The following is a 16,767-nucleotide window of genomic DNA, read 5'->3' as shown; positions in this document are numbered from 1 at the left end:
TTTCCCCCTTAGACAGGGAAGACTTTCAGGGTTACACAGGAACGTTTCAGCAGTGATAGTGCGCCCTCTGCAGTCACTTATACTCATTACATCTCAGCTTCTACACTGCTGCGCATTCGGATTGCTAGTAAAGTTTAAGCAGATTTAAGGTTTAAGTTTATTTTTAGGAGTGCTTTTGTGCCAATATCAATTAATGCATTAGATTTTCTCTTAATTATGACGTGACACGATCGTGACATACACTGCTCACAAAACATTAAGGATGTGTATTCGGCTTTCGGATTTTCTGGATGAACCTAAAATGCACTTTACAGGTGAACTTCAGTTGCTCTTTTCTAAACTTTGGAATGTAATTTGTAGGTTAAAGTAAGTTCACCTGAAAAGGTTATTGTGCATTTTAGGTTCATCTTGAAAATTCGCCTTCAGTATAACTATATTAAAACTAGTAATTACAATGCTTTACATTGATAACAAATCTCATCATTTTTGTACACAGTTTTGCATATAGTTGTATGTAGATATTTTATAAAGTTTTTGATAATTGTTCTATTTTGTATATAGTTATTGCATAGTGTAAATGTAGCTTACATAGAGAGTTATTTTGTGCAAACTATGTGGTTATTTAAATTGTTTTATGTTGATTGTTTATATTTGATTGTATGTACAGTCTATTACTATTATATTTATTCCCTTATTTATAGTTTATTTTGTGGTAAGGGTGTTTTTATTATATTTCAGATTTTTTTGCATTTATGTTATTTGCTAACCATGTAAATTGGGTGACACGTAATCAATTTAATTTAATTTAAAGATAACGATAAAAATCCATGCTATGTATATTGCCGATGGAGGGGGATGCCATATAAAAGCTCACCTCGAGCGGCACTCTGCGTAGGTCCGGCTCTGGGTAATTCAGATAATGCACAGTTTTGATTCACATTGTCAGGAAGGTATTTAACCATTATTATTGTGTGATGCGGTGTTGTATTTCTGATTAAAATAGTGTCGGTATAATATGCAAGTGTGTCCAAAGTTTTTCCACTGAGGGCCGCTACTTTTCCATCCATCCATTTTCTATACCGCTTCATCCTCATTAGGGTCGCTGGGGCATGCTGGAGCCTATCCCAGCTGACTTCGGGCGACAGGCGGCGTACACCCTGGACTGGTCGCCAGCCAATCGCAGGGCACATATAGACAAACAACCATTCACACTCACAGTCATACCTATGGGCAATTTAGAGTCGCCAATTAACCTCACCTGCATGTTTTTTGGGAATGTGGGAGGAAGCCGGAGTGCCCGAAGAAAACCCACGTGCACACGGGGAGAACATGCAAACGCCACACAGAAATGCCCAGGGGAGAATTGAACCCAGGTCTTCCCGATCTCCAGGCTCTTCCTGTATTGGCCAACGTGCTAACCACTAGACCACCGTGTGGCCCGCCGCTACTTTTATGTAATTATATTTTTGATAAGTGTGATATTTTTATGTATTTCTTAATTTTGAAAAAAAAGGCTAAAAAACATTTATATATACTAGCAAAGCTTTGTGTCAACATCTCAGCTTCTTTTCTTTACATTTCGCCATTTTCCTCTATTTTTTTCTAATTTTGCTGGGTGTTTTGATCTAATTTTATCTACAGCGTGCCACAGGCCAATAAAAAACAACCTGCGTGCAGCAAATAGCCCCTGGGCCACACTTTTAACACCCCTGCAGTACACCGATGCAAACTACAAGCAGAGTTGTTAAAACAAACACTTCTGGTGACAGTATCATTTCACCTGAGCATTATTATCGCAGTAAAAATACTATAAATACTGTTGGCTTCAGCTCTTCTATTGTGTTAGACCTGGGGTGTATGTATTCCTAATTCTGCCGTGGTTTGTTTTTAACATAACAAAGTAAATGTGCACAGTGTGTTGTATTCATATATCTTAATGCCAAAGAATTCAGCAATGTTCTTGTACTGTATAACTGATTAGAAATTAAACTAATAGTGACCATATTGAACTGATTGTGTTGAACGAATAAAATAGGACCCAGCTGAGCAACATCACAGCCTGAGAGGGGACCACACGGGGCACAAACTCCACTGAACCACTTGTGTCTTGTGATACTTGATTCTATTATTTAAAGCAGGGGTGTCCAAAGTGCGACCCGAGGGCCACATGCCCTTGGCTGTTGTTTTTTATTGGCTCGCACCACATTCTAAAAATATAATTTAACAAGAAAACAAACAAACAAAGCAACAGATTTGCCCTATCTTTTGACCTGGGTGTAATACAGAGCCCTGTGAGGATCACATCATTCATTCGTGCATTCTGATCCATCTCATCAATTATATTTTTCATTTGCTCAGTGACATTTTCCCTTGCCTCTTTCTCTTCCTCAAGAGTGGTGGGCTATTTAAAAAAAGTTGTACTCTAACAAGAAAAAGTCGTAATTTCATAATGTTGAAATATAAAAAAAAAGTTTTTATTTCAAGTCATTATATTATGAGAAACACACAAAACAATGAATAAAGTTGTAATTTTTGGAAAACTAGGTTGCGGAAAAAGCTATGTCACGAGAATAAAGCCAAAATATTATGGGAATGAAATCCTAATTATTAGAAGAAAAGAAGAAAGATGAAATAGTTGGAAAAAAAACCAGCAGAAATGGAAAAAACAGCTGTCTAATTTTATATGAATAAAGTCAAAATATTAAATAGAAAAAAGTCATATTCTAATTTAATAAACACATAATTTCAGGAAAAATAGTGCCAATTTTAGAATTGAAATATTAAAGAAAAAATATGTTCTTTTTTTAAGGTCGGAATATTATGAGAACCAAGAAAACAAAATAAAGTTATCATTTTTTTTAACATTAGGTAGGGGAAAAAGTTATAATATTATGGGGATAGTCTGAATATTATGGGAATAAAGTCATAATATCAAAACAAAAATTTACTAAGCATATTTAAGAAGAAAGTTGAAATATTTGGAAAATAATAAAAAAAAAACAGCAAACAAACAAAACAAAACAAAAAGACAGGACTAAACAGTGAGGCTGTGTTTCAGTTTTTTGGTGACAAAATCTGTGTGATGTGCGACAATCCTCAACTTTGGCAAGGTTCAAATCCAGGATGAAAACATTTCTATTCAACTGAGCATTTGACAACTGAAAGTGTTTTTTTTCTGTACTCTTCATTTTATTAAAAAAAAAACATTTTATGGAATGATTTTATGACGTGATTTTACCCTTCTTTTCTGTAAAGCACTTTGAATGACCTTGTGTACGAATAGTAGTCTAGACGTAAACTTGCCTTGCTTTGCCAAAAGTGAAGAAAAAGACCCAAGACCAAACTTTGTACTTATAATGTGCTTTTTCATCTATTCACAAAGCTGATATGCAGTTTTTTTCTTGAACTATATATTACTTCTTAACATATCTACGTGTTTGTTGTCTACATTTTTCAGTACGTGGCTGTCACTGGAAAAAGTCTGGACGACCCTGATTTAAAGTGTAAACTAAATATCTGCTTATATTATAAATATTTACTTGTTTATTATCTATTACTATTATTAGTATTATCTATTTGTTTGTTAACAATTGTGGGCTTCTTTTCTGTGTTTTTCATTCACACGAGTGTTTCTTTTATTAAGGAGAGTCTGCTGACCAGCTGCAGGCAGGGTCTGTCTGCAGACAAAATCCTCATTCATCCCATTTCTAACCATATGACTATTGTCAATGAAAAACTAATAACTTGTGACTGAAAGAAACTGTATGGTGATTTTACTTTGAATTTGAATTCTAACAAGATGAAATACTTACCCCAACTTTTTGTTAATATGTGCCAAACTGGAAACTTTTGGAAACTTTTGGAAAATCTTAAATTTCTTTTGGTTAGATTTTCACAGCTAATTATTCCCATTTAGTTAGCTTTTTTTGGTCTAATGTGGTTAACCTGTATTGTCAACATTTTGCCTTTCTGTCTCAGGCCTCTAAGTGGCTACTCTAGTTTGCTCCAAAGTGGAAAACAATTAGATGGTGCCTTTTGCATCACAAATTTGGCGCAGTTCATTTGACGTTTACGCTGGCATCTTTAAAATCTGACCAAAAGTTGCCCCTTTAAAAAGCATATGCATAAAGATACAGGAATACACACACACACACACACACACACACACACACACACACACACAGACGTAAATATTCCACAAGGTACAAGTATGTGTTCTCCTTATGACTTGTTTTGCCTTTAGGCCTGTTTTGCATTTAGGCTCATGTTTGAGAACCACATGGTAGCTGGTGGCGCCTATCCCAGCTGACTTTAGGCTGGACTGGTCACCAGTCAGTCACAGGGATGACACATATAGACAACGATGTTACATGTAAATGTAATAATTATAAATAATTATGAAAACAAAGGCACATAAAGTACAGAAATCAATTAATTTAGTACCAGGCTTATTACTGAACCAAATGGACATATGAGCACATATAGAATGACATTATGCACCAAGCAAAAATGCACAGCAGTACAGTGCTAACTTCACCTCTTTGCATTTATGCACAGCATTAACATTTGTGAACAAGGACAAGGTTAGTCGTGAGAGCATAAATTTACTTACATGTGCAAAATTGGAGGGCTTTCTAACATAGTCAACAAACAAATGACTTTGCTCAGAAAACGCACTAATTAGTCACAGCACCAGAAGACCAGCTCCCATTTAGCACACACTATAAATGATCTTAAACACAGTGCACAACGTCATCATCAAACGTACTTATCATCACCTAACGCACACAGAACAATAAAAAACTTCTGTTGCCGTCACCTTTCTTCTGCACTGTACTACCTGAGCTGTGGCTGTTTCCATGAGGCATTCGAGTGCATTATGTAAATCTCAGAGTTTGGCGCTAATGTAGTCAAGCCGTTTTTAATTTTTATTTGACGTACGACAGGGGTACGCCTACCTCACCTTGGGAACGTAGGCACTACATCATACTAAGACATCACTGGTCAGGCATACTGTTCTGATAAAGGAACTTTGCAGTGCTCAACCCTCTTCTGAACCTGATACATTCCAGACTGTTGACATTATATGACTTAATCCATGAGTTCATTTTATAAATTCATTTCCTGAGTGCATTTCATGCAGCCCCCATTGAGCCTCAGTTTGAAAAACGTGCAAAATTGAGTGCACCCTCCCAAAAGGATCATGGGGATTGTGCCTTGCTTTGCAGGAGTTTTGCTAATGAAGTCCAGTTTATATTTTATTTGTATGATTGTTTGCCTTTTCCTGCAGTTGTTTGCTTCATATGCCTGTTTTATAAGGGAACACAGCTTTATTGTAGATTATTTTTCACTTATGTGTTACAGTATATTAATAATATATTGGGCAGAGTGTGTGTTTAGTAGTGTATGTCTTTAACTTCATAAAACGCATGAGTTGTACTGTTCTTCATATACTTTTACTTGTTTGTTGTTTGAGGAAGGAAAAATCCAGTTTTCCATATATCTTCCTTGTACTTTGTTCCAACCATGGATGTTTCTTGATGTTCATTGACGTTAACAGACTGATCAACTTATTACGGCATGTTGTTTCACTTTTGGCGTGGCCCATTACACCACTAGGAATAATTAACCCATCATGGCATAAAGCAATATAACCTGTACACACCCATATTTTGCATTTTGAACATTTTGCAGACAAATAGGCACAAACAGTTTAGAAAACAATGCATATATTTTGTTTTTTTTTACTCTTTGGGCCAGTAATCACAAGCCTCACCCCCAAGAATGTAACACCATCCCCCATCTTGGAGCAGAGATCACATGCACCTTGCAGCAACATTCTCTTAAGCAAATCCTTCGGCTGAAGTGGAACATTCATTATCTACGCTTAATTAAAAAAAATAATAGCAGCTGTTTTATAATGGAGCCCAGTGAGGAACCACCTGCAGTACCAATGAGAAGGGTAGGTCAATACGTGCTTGCTAAATTATGCTTCACTTACATTTTTCACATTTTAGGCATAGGTTTTATTTTTCTGAACTAAATGAACAATGATGACCATTGCTAAAAGATCACAAAGCTGAATGAAATATAATTACTTTATGATCAACAATAAATTACAAAGGCTTTGTACTTTGCACTGGCTACGTCTGTGAATGTCAATGGACAAAAAACGTGTGAACAAAAATATATGCAATACACAAGTTTTTAGAGTCTACAATTAATTCATCATTATTAATTTGCACAGTAATAGAACATTTGTATTTGTGCATTCATTTATTGCGATGAATATTTTAAATTAACTTATGGCTTCAAAGTTTAAGCTTTGCTATCAACTTTAAAACAATGCAAATTAAAAGAAACTACAAAGAATACAATTAATGATGACGTTGTTGTAACCAAAGAATTGAGTTCTTTTCTTTTCTGTTTATTTCAGACATAAAAGTGAAACCATGTGCTACGTACCTTAGTGGGTGTGTTTTGCTTGTGTGACTTTTCTTTCAGAAAGGTGGAACAACTGTATCACAGGTGTGGCTAATTGTGCAAATTAGGTGGAGACGAAAAAGACAGCAGGCATGCATCAGCGGCGGAGGGAAGTGTGTCTGTTTTGCTGAACTTTTTGCGTGTCTTGTGCCCAGTAAGGATTGCTGTTCATTTCCGTCGTTGGTGCTTTTTGTGTTGTTTGCGAAGTTTACCTCGAAAGTTCGCTTCTTTTCTTGTCCACAGTTTTATGGGGGTTTTTTTTGTTTGTTTATTGAGTCTGGTGCTTATTATTATTATTATTATAAATGCTTAGTTTAATTTCTAGCCTGTCAATGCCATATTTCCCTGCCTGGTTTTTCTGTTTTACTTATTTCTTTTTATACTTTTTTGTTTTTGTCTGCTTGTAGTAGAATCTTTGAATCCACGTGTGGTGCGCCTTCTCATCATAGATATGGGAATGTCCCACTGGGTTGAATTAGCACTATTCCTATGGGCATTCATTTATTATTTAGCTTTTTTTTATTTTCAAAGTCAATTCTGGGCAAACAGTGGCGTTTCAGAGCTCCCGACCCTGATGTGTCTCACTTGACTCATCAGGGGTCCAGGCTAGGTGCAGTTGGCTCGTCTCCAGATGGAAAGAGAGGAAATAAGAAGAATGGGAGACGGGAGAGGACATTTTGTCCTTTCGTGGTGGTGCTGTAAGCAGCAGAGCCAACAAGCCTGAGATGGACCCTATGACTGACTCACCAGTACCCCTGACACGTGAGGCCCTCATCAAAGCTCAGTGGCATGACCCATCGTTGGTTCGGTGGTTAGGTGCTTGTTTGTTGTTACGGAAACATCGCATTGTAATGAGAGAGAACCAGTTTTTGTTGAAAAAGGCTTGGTGATGCCCATCATTGTTACAGGAACAGCTGGTGTGCCGATCCCTTCCAAAGAGTGATGTGTCAGTTTTAGTTTTGTAGCTCGGTGGAGAGAGCGGCTACAACGCAGAGTTAGGTTTGCAAGAGTCGCTTCCATCTTCTAATGTGAAAATGAAAATTAGACGTAACAAGTTAGCAGTGTTTCAGCCATGTGATGGAGTATTGCTGTTGCTGTTCTCATGATTCATTCTCCTGTCTCCCCTTATCAGGCTCTGCAGTTTCATTCATGTGGAACAGGCCTTTACTACTGCCAAGTCCATCCTTTACAGTGCTTGTTGCACCAGACTCCCAAGGTTGTTTTTTTAAAATTTCAACTCTTTTTTTTATGTACAGTACAGTGATTTGTTTCAAACTCAATCTTTTGCCATCATAACACACTTATTAATGGTATAGACCAGTGGTTCCCAGACTTTTTACAGTCGCGTACCCATTCAGACATTTGACCTGAAACCATGCACACCCTCCTCCTGCACACTTAAAAATCATAAACCTTTTTATCTTAATTAACTTGAAACATTGAACATAATTCATTGGTTAATTCATTTTATAGTTATTCCGGGTCAAAAAAGTGTATTATGCATAGACCCATTTTAATAAAGTTTCACATTAGCACTAATAAATACTGTAGGTAAGTAATCATCCTATCAGGGGTCTCAAACTCAATTTACCTGACGGGCCGCTGGAGATAGGGTCTGGTTGTGGCTGGGCCCCATGAAGTATTGGGAATAGGGCTGGGAATCTCAGGGTACCCCACAATACGGTATGATACGCGATGCACGGCTCCCAATAATGATAATATCGCGATACAGTGATAGGGTGAAACAAAAAAATAACTACATTTCATAGTTTGTATTTTGCTGCATTCAGCTGGGATAGGCTCCAGCTTACTCATGACCCTAATGAAGACAAGCGATACAAAAGGGGTGGAATTTTTGCAGCATATTTTAACCAGACTACAAGCAGCAATGGTACAAAAAGAATGAGGATGTTTTAGCAACATAAGTGTAAACAGGATTTTAGTTTCAGTGTCTGAAAAACATCTGGTCTCTCAAGCAGATCAATGCTATAAAGTAGAATCATATCAAAAAGAATATATATATTTTTTATAGCATTTACACTACTCCTCCATGTGTAGTCGCAGGCTGCAAAATATGACCTGGCGAGCCACAAATGGCCCGCGGACCGTGAGTTTGAGACCCCTGTCCTACATATTTCAGTTTGATGTTGGAATCCTTCCGTTTGAATGTGTTGACTTTGAGCTTCACTTTTTTTGTCCACTTATGATGGCTATGGTTTAAGTCGGCATATTAATTTAATACCAAATTGAAGGGGAAAGTTTAACAATCATGATAAAACAGTATCCGAAGTCCAAAAATACATACAACCAACAATAAAACCTCGTTTTCAGGGGAATCCCCACTCACAGTTGTCACCACTGTGCCGTGCAGGGATTTAAACACCAATATAAATGAAGTCTTCAAGTTTAAACACTCTTAATGGACAAAATAATAATAATCAGACTTACTTATTTGTTCATATAATGCACACATGAACAACTTCATGCCCTTTCTCCTTTCTGCTCCGTTCTCCTTGCGCCATGAGGCACTCAGGCACACTCGAAATTGTGAGTTTTAGGAACTAATTGTTTTTCATTTTTATTCACGTACCCCCTATGACAAATGGTGTACCCCTGTTACACCAGGCTTACCCCACTTCTTAACCTAGGGTATAAACCATGTTTTTTAAGATTCTAACTGTCATGCATATACTACTACTGTATTATAAAACTAAAGTGAAGAAAACCTACTCACTGTTAAAGACAACACATGAGGAAAAGTTAACAGCAAAGCGTTACAAAAGCACTCTAGTGGCAGTTTATGGGTATTGCTGGAATTAATACATATTGTATATTTGTCCACCGGCAACATAAGAACACATCCTATGCTTTGTGGCTGCCTCATATGCATGTAATTGTCCAACAACATGGATTAATTTATGGTCAGATTTTTTTTAAACTGTGTTGTTTTAGCCATATGCTTGCATGCTTGCAATAATTTCCTGTCTAAACACTATAGTCTTTCCCATTTTATTTGGGCGTTGTCATGTAAGTGTATCCTAAAATTTTAGACAGGTTTGTCACCCTTCCATCCATTTTCTATACCGATTGTTCTCATTAGGGTCACAGGTAAGCTGACCCAGCTGGCTTTGGGTCAGAGCCGTCATACACCCTGCACTTTTCACCAGTCAATCGCAGGGTACACACAAACAACCATTCACACTCACGTTCACACCTATGGACAAATAAGAGTCTCCAATTAACCGAACAAGCATGTTTATGGAATGTGGGAAGAAGCCGGAGTACCCGGAGAAACCCAACACATGGACAGGGAGAGTCCAACCATCAATTTCCTGACTGTGCGGCCACCATGCAGCCCTCTTACACACCTAATTACAGCATGTTTACTTTGAAATACAGGGTTTCTGTCACAATCCGGTCGCAGCTGTCGAGTGTTTGACCCTCAGTATTCAGAGACGAGGCGATGGAGTGCAAAAATAAAGGTTCTTTAATGGTGCAGATATCCAAAAATACAGGAACAAAAGGCAACAGAGTGGTAGGCTCTGTGGAAAAACAAACAAGTACGTCCAAGGCAGTAACACAGGTAAGGAGAAAGTCTAGGTGACAGCACCGACGAGAGTACAGGGAATAGCAACAATGAACCAGCGTCGTACATTCGACGGCGCTGGCCTTTTAACTGCCACAAATGTTGATTGCCTGCAGCTGTGCTGCAACCAGGCATGAAGCAGCCGCCTCTTCCTCCCCGCAAAGTACAGTCCACCAAAATAAGAGCACACAACAGGAAGAGCTCGCCCCTGTCCTGCAGAACATGACAGTTTCATAGGAATGCTTCAGTGCGTGTACTGCATATTAAAGTGGTGGTCTTTAGTTAATTTACTCAGTTCCTCACAGTGCACGCCCTGCAGCTGTAACATGAATGTATGAAATGTACTGGCCTGTTTGAGCCCAGTTGCCTCCATTAACATCAAAAGAAAGTTAATTAAAACCATAATTTTGTAAGCTTGGAAGCCTGGAATGTTTCCAACACGGTTGGAATCTATCATGTCACTCGTGGGCTTTATGAATTGCTCGAGTCTTGTCTTTTCTGGGAAATCATTGTGCACCTCATCCACATTTCATGGCCTGATGTATGAGAGTGTCGATTCTTCACAGGCTGCGGTCACATTAGTGCTGAAGAACACTTTGTTTTGTTGCAGTATATAACCATTCCCTCATCAGGTTTGACTTTCTTTTCGAGAGCAGACTTGAGAAGGACACTCTGTGGGCAACAGACATTTTGGATGCAATTTGCGCAAAGCAGGGAACCCCAAAATGCCGAAAGATAATCATGATGAATATGAATATACGCCTTTGTTAATTAAAGAGCCAGAAGAAACAAGGCGGGCTTTAAAGGTATGTGAAGTGTTGTGTTACGTTGTGTTGCAGTGGGATGAAGCAATTGTGGTTACATTTTCTCTTTTTTGTGCTTGTCTGTTTTTCTCTGCAGTTTCCAAACAAATCCCTTATTCTGGCTACCTTTGCTGCTTGTATAGGAGGAACCTTCCAGTATGGATATAACGTCTCTGTCATTAATGCACCCACCAAGGTAACACTGATGTATTTTTGTGGACATTTTTTGAGGAATGTGTTATATCTGACCAGTCCAGGGTGTACCCCGCCTCTCGCCCAAAGTCTGCTGGGATAGGCTCCAGCATACCCGCGACCCTAGTGAGGATAAGCGGCATAGAAGATGGATGGATGGATGGATGGGTGTTATATCTCGTGTCCCTTTCCATGTTTGTAGCATGTGCAAAATTTCATCAACCAAACATGGACGGAGCGTTACCAAACTGACATTGCAGTGGATGCTCTCACCTTATTGTGGTCCACCATAGTGGCTATATTCACCCTTGGAGGACTAATAGGAGTATCACTTGGAGGAACATTGTCAATAAAGCTGGGAAGGTATGGATTTCAAACTTTTTTTTATGCTGAATTAGGTCCACCTTCACAATCAATTAGGATTCAATACAACAGTAGTGTCGAAAATCCACCTGCTGCAAAGATTTTTGGTTACCTCAGAAGAGAATACAAATGCTACAAACATCTCTGTATGATGCAGTGCGTCTGTTGCATTCAGCAATTTAATTAATTCTCATTAAATGTGCTGGTGTACCTAATGTTGTGGCTTCAGTGTGTGGAGATCCCACACCGGCACTGACATGTCATAGAGGTCATACGTCTATGTTGCTGCAGGAAAGGGACATTGTTGACTAACAATATTCTCGCACTATTGGCTGCGCTGATGATGGGTCTGAGCTATCCCACAGGATCATTTGAACTAATCATCATCGGCCGTCTTCTCATTGGACTAAATGCAGGTGATGTTTCATCAAATACGCTTAGAATGTGCTACAAATTTGTGATTTTTGCTTGATAATTGTCTAAAACAGCTATATGTTATTTGCGTAGGCATTGGCCTTTGTGTTCAACCTTTGTACTTGGCTGAAATTGCGCCAACTGCCATCCGTGGTATCATGGGAATGGGAACCTCTGTTTTTGTCACTGGTGGGATCTTGACTGGACAAGTGATGGGCCTCAAGTAAATACATTTCACTCCTTTATGACTGGCATAACATGTACTGTAAATATTACCATTTGGAATGATATGCAAAGTATAGCGGTACAAGAAGATCTGTGTGGCTTCACAGAGAGCTCCTGGGTAGAGAGGAGTATTGGCCCATTCTGCTGTCCACCACATGTATCCCAGCGGCCCTGCAGCTCCTGACCCTCCCCTGGTTCCCGGAGAGTCCACGCTTCCTGCTCATTGACAGAGGAGATGATGAGGGATGCAAAAAAGGTAAAGGGACACTGCAGCTGCTTCAGTTTGATCCGGTGTTGACCTGTGTTCCAGAAAGTTCAGTGCACATGACTGTGGCTTAAAATATCATCAGAAATCACCAGAGGCATGAGTTGTATTTTCATCACCGGGTGGATCGAGAATGTGATCACATTTGATGCAGTTAACCTTTCGATTTGTACAAAAAGACCCTCAGATTTGCATCTCCATAAAACATGTGTGGAGATGAATAAGTGTTGTTTCTCCCGTGCAGCCCTGAGGGAACTCCACGGTGTAGCCAATTGTGACAGAGAAAGGGAGGAAATGGAAAAGGAGAGGAGAAACTTGGCTGGATTCAAGGCCATGAAGCCATGGGAACTGTTCGCGAATCGCGACATGCGTTGGCAGCTTCTCACCATCATGCTCCTCAATTCAGCTCAGCAGCTCAATGGGATCAACGCTGTATGTGATGTACCAGCCCTTTCACAACATTGGCTCTATTGTGGTCGCTCTAAATGCCTACTTCATGCTGCGCATCAGAATGTGGATCATATAACAACCTTAATGTGGCTATTTTGTACCAAATGAATTTGATGTTTTCTTATGTTTTTTGCTGCAGATCTATTTCTATGCAGATTATGTGTTTAGGCAAGCAGGAATTCCCAGCGAGAGAATCCCATATGCAACAGTTGGCACCGGTGCCTGTGAATGCCTCACTGCTTTGACCTGTGTAAGTATTTACATTTTTTGGAGTGTTTTGCTGCAGAGACAACTGGTGGTGTTGTGGTGTTTCATAATAAAAGATGGTGGAAAACAAGGGTTAAAGCAACAATAAGTAATATGCTGTAATATACCATAAAATACAAAGTCCATCGTCATTTTTGAAGGTACTGTACACTGACTTGTCTTCAGGAGAAATGCGTGGCTGTCATAGCCATGCTGACTATCTTATTGTCGGACCAGCCAGGACACCTCCCATCTTGCCTTAACATAAGCACTGATGCAAATGTGACTCTCCAGAGAAACACTGGAAAGCAAAATTCGTCAGACACGCCACAAAATAATATCATAGAACACTTCATTTCAGCTGGCTTTCCAAAAAAGGCTGCTTACTGCAGTCATGTTGGAAACACCAACACTCTTGCACAATGTGCTGACGTCACTGAGATGTCAAGCATAAAATGGTTTCACCTCGGTTTTGCATGGTTGTAGAACCATGTTATACTCAAATTCGGAATTATATGACCTCATCTGGGTTAAATTTAGGCTCCGGCTCATGCATGACCCGTGTGAGGACAAGCAGTGTAGAAAATGGATGGGTGGAAGGATGGATAAGGATTCAACTTTAAAAGTTGGACTGTGGATGTCATATCTAAACTGTAGACAACCAGAAGCAAAAAACATCAACGAGCTTGTGTCTAAAAACTAATAAGGACTTCACACTGGATGCGCAAAAGTTCTAGAGAGAAACATTCTGTAACTTTGGCTCACTAGATGGAATAAAATGGACACAATTAGCATGAAAGGTCAGCGCGGGATGAAGAGGAAGTGCTTTCATGCATCGTTTTCAGCCTTGTCATGTGCTGCATGTCTCACAGGGTTTGCTCATTGAGAGTCTGGGAAGGAAGGTGCTCATTACTGGGGGATACACTCTCATGAGTATCTGCTGCATTTTGTTCACGCTCACCATCACCTTTCAGGTATTCAACCACAAATGCAAATTCAAATATAAAATGTATGTTGAATTAAGCAGGTTCCTGTGCTTTCACTTGACTCTTAGGACACAAGTCCAGTTTTTCCCTACCTGAGCATGGCATGTGTTTTTGCCTTCATTCTCAGTTTTGGATTAGGGCCAGGTAAAACTTTGCATTTGCCGTCACTTTAGTCCTCGTCAAAAGCTCCATCTGACAGTGGCGTTTTCATTGTTCTCTCCAAAAGGCGGTGTGACTAACATCTTGACCATGGAGCTGTTCACGCAAAATGCACGGCCTGCAGCCTACATGATTGCAGGTTCCATAAACTGGATCAGCTTCTTTCTCATCAGCATGATCTTCCCTTTTATCGTGGTAAGTAGGCAACATCACGGCGAAGAACCACAGCACTGGCCGACATCCTATTTGCTTTTCCCACACAAAATACTGTCACCATCTTAAAGGTTTTATTAGTTGTACAATCAATGTTTGTGTTAAAATGAACAAACAATAATATATGTCACAAAAAGGACAACTAACTTGTGTTGACATGTGTTTCCACAGCTCGGACTGCAGCAGTACTGTTTCCTGGTGTTTATGGTCGTGTGCATCTTGGTGGCACTTTACATCTTCTTCATTATTCCTGAAACTAAGAGCAAAACCTTCCTGGAAATCCAGAATGAGTTTAAGTCAGCAGCAAAACGAAGGGCTACAGCACTGATGGTTCCGGAATGACACTGTTGGCAACTTCAAAAATATGATTCATGAAGCTCAAGTTTTAAAGCTTGTATATTTTTCTCTTTGCCATAACGGTGCCTTGTTTGAATGCTGATGATGAGCTGCAGTGTGTCCTTAGATGGCTGCACATGCATGCACTGTGTGATGTTACTGTGTTTCAGGTTTTTATTATTGTTAATGTAAAGTTTTCTTTCTTCCATTTTAATGAATAATGCTCTTGTGAGATTTGTCATTAAAGGTCACCTGATAAAAATTGTTCTATGATTGGTGGAAAGGCCCAATTTCCATGTATGAATTTAGGATAATACGACTAATAAACTTTGAGGATTAACATGCTTGAATCACAAATCGAAAACCAAAATGCTAACATAGTAACACTTACCTAGCAAGATAGCACTGAGTACTGTCAGTCCCTACATCATGCCATGCATACTTTCCTGACAAGTATGCCGTAATTTTCGGCCATGTGCCGAAATGGCATTTGTTCAAGTTGCTGAAATGACACTTTTCTGGTCCGGGAGTTGGGCCAAACCCACTGCACATTCATCAGGGGTCCCGGCAGGACCCAAAGATGGCAAAAAAACCCGCCATTTTTCCGACGGGTCACAGCAAAATCACATTTTTTTCAAGTCGCTGAAACGGCATGTTTCTAGTCCTCGAGGTGGGCCAAACCCAACACACATTCACCGGGTGACCCAAAGATGGCAAAAAAAAATGCCACTTTTCCGACGGGTAAATTTTGGGCCTTTTTTTCAGGCAAGCAAGTGTTTAGCACATGTGCAAATCAGAAAAAAATGCTAACATGACAGCTGACAGTCAATTACCTAAAATGTTAACATGTTAACAGTTAGCATGCTAGCACCTAGCAGGGTAGAACAAAGTATGGAAAGTGCCAATCCTGTCCTATAATGTCTCTACATCATGCCATGTCTTTATTAGCCTTTAGACATGAGGAAATTAGCTAGCATGCTAACAGTTAGCATGCTAGCATCCAGCAAGATAGCACTAAGTATGCAAAGTGCCAAAGCTGTCCTATAATGTTTCTACATCATGCCATGTCTGTTTTAGCCTTTAGACATGGGGAAATTGGCTAAAATGCTACCATGTTGACTGTTAGAATGCTAGCATCAAAAGTGCCAAGGCTGACCTATAGTCTCCTTACATCATGCAATGTCAAGCTAACAGTTAGCATGCTAGCGCTTAATAAGATAGCACTCTGTAGTGAAAGTGTCAAGACAGTTCTATAGTATCCCTACATCATAACACCCCAAACCCTCCTGTTAGTTTGATGTTGATATTAATGTTGACAAAGTGCTTTCCATGCTACTTAACGAGTGTGACGGCAGAGGACACAAAAGGCAATTACTTTTATTGGATTTTCAAAGTTTTTGTACTTTATCAATATTATTTGTGTTGCAGAAATGGTGTGTGTATTTCGCAAACAGCACATCAATAAAGACATCCACTGCAAATCATGCGTCAGAGCTACTCAATAAAACCATGATATTCGTGTCAGGTTTTTGCGTCCTTTTTGGCCAGTCTCCATGACTACATAATCAACCAACAAAAGACATTAATTTTATCAGCACTATACCTCAATAATGTAACAATTACAACAAATTACAACAACAATTGTAAAAATAAGGTTTGGAGAACGTCATACATGCACTTTACTTTGGCATCTCTCAGCAACTATGGTGCGCTCAATGACCATCGAACAAAGTGGTAAATCTCAATGCCTGACAAAAAAACGTTATCAGTGAAGGATAAAGACTTAAACATGTAAAAAAAATTTAACTTTTGTAAACAGTGTACATGTATACTGTACACCTTACCTCTATTATCACATATTTATTATTTCTGACTTAGGGTGAATGAGATGTGTTTTATTTTATTTTTATTTCTTTTACAAAAAATCCTTCAATTTGCAAGGCCGTGAATGGTGACTAGGCCAATGTGCCGGGATCAACTATTCCTAATGTTGCTGGGAGGGTAAGGGTTCAAAGTTTGTATAGACTGATGTAGTAAAGGGTTTAA

The 16,767-nt window shown here is 39.1% G+C and overlaps 1 protein-coding gene across 5 annotated transcripts; it reads left to right on the top strand.

Moving 5' to 3' along the window:
* Nucleotides 1-5,842: 5,842 nt before the first annotated feature.
* On the top strand, nucleotides 5,843-15,378 carry slc2a11b (solute carrier family 2 member 11b). 5 transcript variants are annotated; one of them, XM_054773346.1, is made up of 14 exons: nucleotides 5,921-5,962; nucleotides 7,616-7,699; nucleotides 10,726-10,875; nucleotides 10,970-11,068; nucleotides 11,267-11,427; nucleotides 11,719-11,843; nucleotides 11,935-12,064; nucleotides 12,174-12,322; nucleotides 12,576-12,763; nucleotides 12,921-13,031; nucleotides 13,900-14,001; nucleotides 14,082-14,157; nucleotides 14,240-14,367; nucleotides 14,557-15,374. In XM_054773346.1, exons 3-14 carry the CDS (start codon nucleotides 10,795-10,797, stop codon nucleotides 14,725-14,727), a joined length of 1,521 nt encoding a protein of 506 aa, XP_054629321.1. In that variant the 5' UTR covers nucleotides 5,921-5,962; nucleotides 7,616-7,699; nucleotides 10,726-10,794; the 3' UTR covers nucleotides 14,728-15,374. The 5 variants fall into 5 exon arrangements, with proteins under 5 accessions (XP_054629323.1, XP_054629319.1, XP_054629322.1 ...); XM_054773344.1 differs by lacking the exon at nucleotides 10,726-10,875 and having other exon boundaries at nucleotides 5,861-5,962; nucleotides 14,557-15,378; XM_054773347.1 differs by lacking the exon at nucleotides 7,616-7,699 and having other exon boundaries at nucleotides 5,865-5,962.
* Nucleotides 15,379-16,767: the final 1,389 nt, after the last annotated feature.

The sequence above is a fragment of the Dunckerocampus dactyliophorus genome, chromosome 4, assembly GCF_027744805.1.
Source record: "Dunckerocampus dactyliophorus isolate RoL2022-P2 chromosome 4, RoL_Ddac_1.1, whole genome shotgun sequence".
NCBI classification, from domain to species: domain Eukaryota; kingdom Metazoa; phylum Chordata; class Actinopteri; order Syngnathiformes; family Syngnathidae; genus Dunckerocampus; species Dunckerocampus dactyliophorus.
Note: the sequence above shows the minus strand (reverse complement) of the source record. Positions and strands in the feature narration are given on the sequence as shown.